Source organism: Salvelinus alpinus, chromosome 19 (assembly GCF_045679555.1).
Source record: "Salvelinus alpinus chromosome 19, SLU_Salpinus.1, whole genome shotgun sequence".
NCBI lineage: Eukaryota > Metazoa > Chordata > Actinopteri > Salmoniformes > Salmonidae > Salvelinus > Salvelinus alpinus.
The window spans coordinates 29,951,993-29,960,145 of NC_092104.1; the positions used below are offsets into that span (position 1 = coordinate 29,951,993).

The window sequence follows — 8,153 nt, forward strand, 5'->3', positions numbered from 1 at the left end:
GATAAAAGTGGCCATTTCTAGACCTATACATTATGGCTGGGATGATACCAGTATCGCGAGGAAACAAAGCATGAAGCGGATTTAACTTCTTTAGGAAAACAGCAATAATGTTGGAAACAAACATTATGTTGTCATCCAGAGTCACATTTATTCATTTTCCAAGCTGAAGCACACTATTTTACATACAGCAGGTTTTTAAAGGACCGAAGAGTTTGGTCTACTTTGTGTTTTGCCATCAACGGATTACCACAATACTGCCATATGATCTGTGAACCGTACATGATACAGACAACATCTGGGTGTCATTATACTCCTTATAGTGTTCTCTAAAATATGGAGTATGTCTAGATTCTGAAATACTAATTTTCACATTCATATCTAAAAACTACCCTTTGATTTAAAAAAAAAAAAAATTTTTTTACATATTGTTTGTGACACTCTTCAAACAAGTTAAAATTTACAGATTGGGCTCTCTCTAGTACTTTTCACTATATGACCCATTTTATACATAGAAATTGACATTATAGATCATTAATCAATCACAGCCCTACTGTAGGATGCATATTTAGCAAGTCACCAGCAGAGGAAGTTCCGTTTGAATTGATTTTCCCATAAAATGTTATCAGAGAGCCCACAATGGAATTTTGATTTACTTGCAGAGCAGCTGTTCCCAAACTAGGGGGCGCACCAACATTTTGTGGGGGTGTACAGGACCTTACTTGATTAAAGGGCTTATTGTTATTGTTGTTATTTTTTCTTTACAATTCACAATTGTTTAAACCAATCTAAAACAACTCATAAATCCGCAATGCTTTAGGCTAGAAACAAGCGGTAAAATGCCAGAGGACGATGCGACTCTGATGCACATGAGCTGAGACCTTCTAAAGTCGAGGAGTCAAAGAAATTGGACTTCGCTTGGGAGGTAATCTAATACAATGTTTGACTCTGAGTATACCAAACATTAGGAACACCTTCCTAATATTGATTATTGATACAGCCTTAATTCGCCAGGGCATGGACTCTACAAGTTGTCGAAAGCGTTCCACAGGAATGCTGGCCCATGTAGACTCCAATACTTCCCACAGTTGTGTCAAGTAGGCTGGATGTCCTTGGTGGACCATTCTTGATACACACACGAAACTGTTGAGCATGAAAAACCCAGCAGCGTTGCAGTTCTTGATAAATCTGGTGCACCCGGCACCTACAGTACTACCATACCCCGTTCAAAGGCACTTAAATATTTTGTCTTGCCCATTCACCTCTGAATGGCACACATACACAATCCATCTCTCAATTGTCTCAAGGCTTAAAAATCCTCCTTTAATTTGTCTCCTCACCTTCATCTACACTGATTGAAGTGGATTTAGTAGGTGACAATAATAAGGGATCATAGCTTTCACCTGGATTCACCTGGTCAGTCTGTCATGGAAAGAGCAGGTGTTCTTAATGTTTTGTATACTCGGTGTATAATTACATTTGAGGGTTTATATAAATTATCATAAAACATTTGGTAGTGGAATAACATTTAGGATAAATCGGGTCTAGATTTTATTTTCCTTTTCATTTATTATTATCATTAAATAGCCTATGTAAAATATATCATGAGTCTTGCTAAACTACGTAGAATTGAAGGAAATGAACTTCAAAACAACACATTTTTCCTGGAGTGGGGGGCGGGGGGGCGTTTCTCAAATATGAAAAAGGGGGTCCTGGGGGAAAAAGGTTGGGAACCCCTGTTGTAAAGTATATTGTTCCAAACAATGTGTTTAAAATGAACTAAATCTAAGAGTCGTTATGGGATATTCATATTTGAATGAATGTGAACATTTTATTTCAGAATCTAGACATAGTCCGTATTTTAGAGAACACTATACGGAGTGTAATGCCACCCAGATGTTTTCTGAATCATGAACGGTTCACAGATCATATGGTCTTACAGGAGGCATGTACAGTGACTTGTGAAAGTATTCACCCCCCTTCACATTTTTCCTATTTTGTTGCCTTACAACCTGGAATTAAAATAGATTTTGGGGGGGGTTGTATCATTTGATTTACACAACATGCCTACCACTTTGAAGATGTAAAATATTTTGGGGGAAACAAACAAGAAATAAGACAAAAAAACTGAACTTGAGCGTGTAACTATTCACCCCCCCCGAAGTCAATACTTAGTAGAGCCACCTTTTGCAGTAATTACAGCTGCAAGTCTCTTGGGGTATGTCTCTATAAGCTTGGCACATCTAGCCACTGGGATTTTTGCCCGTTCTTCAAGGCAAAACTGCTCCAGCTACTTCAAGTTGGATGGGTTCCGCTGGTGTACAGCAATCTTTAAGTCATACCACAGATTCTCAATTGGATTGAGGTCTGGGCTTTGACTAGGCCATTCCAAGACATGTAAATGTTTCCTCTTAAACCACTCGAGTGTTGCTTTAGCAGTATGCTTAGGGTCATTGTCCTGCTGGAAGGTTAACCTCCGTCCCAGTCTCAAATCTCTGGAAGACTGAAACAGATTTCCCTCAAGAATTTCCCTGTATTTAGCGCCATCCATCATTCCTTCAATTCTGACCAGTTTCCCAGTCCCTGTCGATAAAAAAACATCCCCACAGCATGATGCTGCCACCACCATGCTTCACTGTGGGGATGGTGTTCTCGGGGTGATGAGAGGTGTTGGGTTTGCGCCAGACATAGCGTTTTCCTTGATGGCCAAAATGCTAAATTTTAGTCTCATCTGACCAGAGTACCTTCTTCCATATGTTTGGGGAGTCTCCCACATGCCTTTTGGCAAACACCAAACATGTTTGCTTATTTTTTTTCTTTAAGCAATGGCTTTTTTCTGGCCACTCTTCCGTAAAGCCCGGCTCTGTGGAGTGTACGGCTTAAAGTGGTCCTATGGACAGATACTCCAATCTCCGCTGTGGCGCTTTACAGCTCCTTCAGGGTTATCTTTGGTCTCTTTGTTGCCTCTCTGATTAATGCCCTCCTTGCCTGGTCCGTGAGTTTTGGTGGGCGGCCCTCTCTTGGCAGGTTTATTTTGGTGCCATATTCTTAAAAAAAAAATGTATAATGGGTTTAATGGTGCTCTGTGGGATGTTAAAATGTTCAGATATTTTTTCATAACCCAACCCTGATCTGTACTCCTCCACAACTTTGTCCCTGACCTGTTTGGAGAGCTCCTTGGTCTTGGTGCTGCTTGCTTAGAGGTGTTGCAGACTCTGGGGCCTTTCAGAACAGCTCTATATATACTGAGATCATGTGACACTTAGATTACACACAGGTGGACTTTATTTAACTAATTATGTGACTGACTTCTGAAGGTAATTGGATGCACCAGATCTTATTTAGGGGCTTCATAGCAAAGGGGGTGAATAGATACGCACGCACCACTTTTCCGTTTTGAAATTATCATTTTATTTTGAAACAAGTTATTCATTTCACTTCACCAATTTGGACAATTTTGTGTATGTCCATTAAATGAAAAAAAATATATTTAAATTACAGGTTGTAATGCAACACAATAGGAAAAACACCAAGGGGGATGAATAATTTTGCAAGGCACTGTATAAGTCTTAAAAGGGCCAAAAATGCCCACTTTCATCATGATTTTCTCAAAAATAGTTTGTGATACAAATGTAAAAACCATTTCAAACATCCTTCCTTCCAATGAAATTACTATGTGAGAAATGCCAGAACAATCTGAGATGTCAAAAATATTTTCAGCTGGTGTGGAATCGCCCATGATATTGTGTTATGTCACGTCTTATGTTTTGCCTGCACCTCACCAACCTGGTCCAGGGGCCTGTTGCACAAAAGTAGAATTAAGACATCCGGGATAAATGACTCAGCTGAGCTCAATGAAGCCAAAACATGTGCGTCCAGGCTTAATTGGTTGCACAAAGACCAAGCCAGGATGAGCAGACACGGATTCATTAAGCCAGGTGAAACCAATCCTGGATAGGTGCGCGCTCACGGCTCACTCAAATAGACCCCGCCACAGATCACAGATTAACTGATTTACCATGGCAACTAGAGCCGCGTACTTTTCCCCGTCGGAAGCACAAATCCTCATGGAGGCATACGAGGAGGTAAAAGATATAATTAAGAAGAAAGGCAACACCGCCACAGTGATAAAGCAAAGAGAAAAAGCGTGGCAAAGTATTGCAGACCGCCTGAATGCGTAAGTAGTGCACAATTACACACTCACCGCTCCGCTGAAACATCACAATTACAATTCAAATATTTAATTCACATCTCCAAAAATGCAGTTGTACTGTAATTATGAAACGGTTAAATTTTTAATTGAAATGCACTGCAGATATGAGTGAAATTGTGTAAAGTAACTCCATCACACTGTATAAAGCTATGATAAATTTTTTGATATTTTTACTGAAAACAAGACAAAAATACCAAGTAATTTTTTGCAGTGTGACTCCATTAAATGTGTGTGTGTGTGTGTGTGTGTGTGTGTGTGTGTGTGTAGATTAAACATGAACGGGCCAAAACGGACATGGCAGCAGGTCAAAATCAAATACAAGAACATTCTGCAGAATGGTATGGTCCCTGACTAATATTTAACAAAGCACAAGCATATATTGTACCCAGAAGGTGCCTGCTCACACATTGTCTGTACTGTTTTAGCAGTGAAAAAGAATACCCACAGACAAGGCACGGGTGGTGGGTCACCAAAGGCTGACCTTACCCCAGCAGAGGACATGGCCTTGGAGCTAAATAAAGGCAGGCCCGTCTTAGAGGGGATCCCTGGGGGGAAAGAGACGAGCATAGGTTCCTCCCAAGATGCCACCCGCTTCATTCAAGGTATGTCCTTCCATCTCTACATGGGATACAACCACATTCATATTGAATCAATTTGGACTGTCTGACTTTGGTTTACCTATTGCCTTGCAGTGTCTGGCAGCACTGTGTTCCTGTTAGAGCCACCAGCACAAGCACCAGACGATGCTGATCCAGTGAGTACTCCATCAAAGGCATACTGTAGGCCTGGCATGTCTTGTCTACTAGCTTCAATATGAATCCGATTAAATGTGATAGGGTGAAGGCCCCAGTGCAGCAGCAACAGCACATGATGGAGACGATGATGAGGAGGAGACCATCTCTCTGGATTCCAGAAGGCATGAGGTATCATGTTAAGACTGTGAAAGTACTATTTACTCTACAATGGTGAGGAGTCCTCATCAAAATCAAAAAATCTAATTTCTTTTACAGGACCCAGATGCTATACAGTGGGAAAACCAGCCTGGCAACATAGTGCGTATTAATAAAAGGACACCACATCCTGCCAAATTCCAGCTGCGCTAATTGTATTGTGTTCACAGAGCTCACAAGCTATCAGAAAGTTGTATGGCAACCACCTCCGGCGCCAAATAGAACTGGCAGACATAGACATTCAGTACAAGAAGAAAAAGATGGAAAATCTTGCACTGGAGTCCGAAATAAAAAAGAGGACAATTAGGAAACTGGACCTTGAAATAAAAAAACTTGAGAGGGAGGTGAGATATGCCTTCAATGTACACTGTATGCTAACTGTAACACAAATGTATTATTCATTATTTTTCTTTCCTCCCCCAGCTCCAAGAAGATGACACAGCTCAAAATAAAAATTAGGTATATTCTCGTAAAGTCAAGTGAGCCATGACATATGAGCTCTTATTGTGAGCACACAGGACGGTGGCATCTTTCTAAGGTTTTTTTTATTTTCCCAGCAATCAGTACAACCAAGTCATCGTTATAAGGCATCGCCCTCTTTTGCCCACCCCCCCAGCACCAGGTGTGGCCACTAGCCTATATGAAGGCCCAAAATTGTGTGTTCCTTTCTGCTCTGACAATGGCATGCCCATTCGTGCGAGATGTGGTGGATGAAGAAGCACTTGTGCTGAGGAGAGCCTTCAGGCGAGAAAGGGTCTTCAGGGACCGGTTGGACCCACTGGCCTTCCCTGACGACCATCTATATGAAAGATACAGGTTTTCTGCAGATGGCATCAGGTATCTATGCAGACTACTGGGTCCCAGGATTAAGCACCGCACTGCACGGAGCCATGCACTGAGTGTGGAGCAAATGGTTTGTGTGGCCTTGCGCTTTTTTGCTAGTGGAGCCTTCCTGTACTCAGTGGGGGATGCAGAACAGCTGAACAAGGCCACAATTTGCCGCACAATAAGGAGTGTGTGTCTGGCTATCAAAGCATTAGCAGATGTCTTCATCTCCTTCCCTGGCCACAGAAGACTCTGTGACATCAAAGAGGAGTTCTATAGGATTGCAGGTAAGAGGATCTACAAATTACAGGACAACTGTTAACACATAGTAGGATACTCATTACTTTGTGTGACAGGTTTCCCCAATGTCATTGGTGCAGTGGACTGCACACACATAAGGATAAAAGCCCCCTCAGGTGCCCATGAGGCCGATTTTGTGAATAGGAAATCCTTTCACAGCATTAATGTTCAGGTGAACATAACTTTTTGATATTGTCCATTGACGAACACTCTGCATTGCCAGTGATGTGCATTGATTGGTGTAATATTCCTCATCTTATGATTTCAGATGGTCTGCAATGCTGACTGTGTGATCAGCAATGTTGTGGCAAAATGGCCTGGCTCAGTCCATGACTCCAGAATCTTTCGGGCCTCTGAAATCTATCAGTGCCTATCACAAGGTAAGCCACACAACCCCTATTTATAACCATCATGGCTGTGTCAAGAATATCACTGTGTTTATGAGGTAGTAATGATGAGATTTTGTGTTGACAGGTGAATTCTCTGGTGTGTTGCTGGGAGACAGGGGGTATGGCTGCCAGCCTTTTCTCCTGACACCTTTCACAGACCCCCAGGAAGCACAGCAGGCCTACAACCATGCCCATGCCAGGACCAGGGCCAGAGTTGAAATGACCTTTGGCCTCCTGAAGGCACGCTTTCACTGCCTTCACAAATTAAGGGTCAGCCCTGTTAGGGCATGTGATATTACTGTGGCTTGTGCTGTCCTCCACAATGTGGCCTGCCTGAGGAAGGAGAGGGCCCCCAGAGTGCCACCAGCCATGGACTGGGACAATCCGGCAATCTTCCCTGATGACGACAGTGGTCGGCTGCTGAGGGACCAATATGTGTTGAATTATTTTAGTTAGTATGTGTGCTTTCAATTTTGGTTAAATATGTCCTGCGGTGGCAGAGGAATTTGGGTTTTTTTGGGTTCGTTTTTTGACGAATTTGGCCTCTTATGATGTTTGTGCGGTATACTGTGTGTAATACAAGGCTGCAGGGAGGCTACTGCATCCATTCATTTGTCTGTTCAGTTGATGTGTATGGATTTGTCCTGCATTTATTTTAGTGTGCAGACATGCAGGGTGTGTTATATACAGACCTTTGAATGTGTATGTATCATTTTGTATAATATGCTTGGATTCTGTGCTTTCCATCTTGTAGAGTCACTGTGACTTCAGTTTCGAAAGGAGCTGATGGTTTACCTGCTTTGTTTTGTCCTTATTCAATAAAGGAACATAATGTTACACATTGTGTTTTTATATTCATATGGAATGTGTATTTGTTTATATGACAGAGTACTAGGGCCACACTGAAGAAAAAGGATAAAGTCATAAATTTATGAGGCTGGTTCTTTCTGCAGAAAAGCTACATATTGTTTTTACAGTTTTGATACTTATGACAATGTGATACTTAATATTCTGGCACATCAGCATGTCTTTGTTTATGAAACCATACTGAAGTACAATTTCACGAAATGCCCCACATCTGTCATTTTAACAACTGTCCTCCTTTAAAACAACTGGTTACAATATTATGACTTGTGTTTTTTTCCCCTCTGTGGCCCTAATATTCTATCATTTTATATATAGCCTTATAGTCTATGGGAAACTGTAAATTATCTAATGATAGCAACATCATCTAAAAATCATTTTTTATCCAAAATCATTGAAATTAATGATCACAAACGTTTAAATAATAACAGTGGGTCTAGTTATATGTGATAACAATGTATAGTGAGCAGTGAAATAACTATTGGTTTCCATTTGTGGTGACTGCTGACTGACATTAGGGATGAGATTAAATAGATCCTGGAATTTAGCCTGGTCTGGAGCAGGCTAGCTCCACAGAATAAATCTCCATGGTAATTTATACCATAACATATCCTC

The 8,153-nt window shown here is 41.3% G+C and overlaps 1 protein-coding gene across 2 annotated transcripts; it reads left to right on the forward strand.

Annotated features, from left to right (window-relative positions):
* Positions 1-1,722: 1,722 nt before the first annotated feature.
* LOC139545276 (uncharacterized) lies at positions 1,723-7,534 on the forward strand. Of its 2 annotated transcripts, none has more exons than XM_071352882.1 (10): positions 1,723-4,548; positions 4,636-4,812; positions 4,903-4,964; positions 5,047-5,133; positions 5,221-5,262; positions 5,331-5,504; positions 5,584-5,619; positions 5,718-6,272; positions 6,342-6,665; positions 6,760-7,534. In XM_071352882.1, the coding sequence occupies exons 1-7, from the start codon at positions 4,485-4,487 to the stop codon at positions 5,617-5,619; spliced, it is 642 nt and encodes a 213-aa protein (XP_071208983.1). In that variant the 5' UTR covers positions 1,723-4,484; the 3' UTR covers positions 5,718-6,272; positions 6,342-6,665; positions 6,760-7,534. The 2 variants fall into 2 exon arrangements, with proteins under 2 accessions (XP_071208983.1, XP_071208982.1); XM_071352881.1 differs by having other exon boundaries at positions 6,554-6,665.
* The last annotated feature ends 619 nt before the right edge of the window (positions 7,535-8,153 follow it).

Coding starts and splice junctions, on each gene's coding strand:
- LOC139545276 (XM_071352882.1), top strand. CDS start 4,485: ATGAACGGGCCAAAACGGACATGGCAGCAGGTCAAAATCAAATACAAG. Junction 4,813..4,902: donor TGCCACCCGCTTCATTCAAG/GTATGTCCTTCC, acceptor ATTGCCTTGCAG/TGTCTGGCAGCACTGTGTTC. Junction 5,134..5,220: donor TGGATTCCAGAAGGCATGAG/GTATCATGTTAA, acceptor TTTCTTTTACAG/GACCCAGATGCTATACAGTG.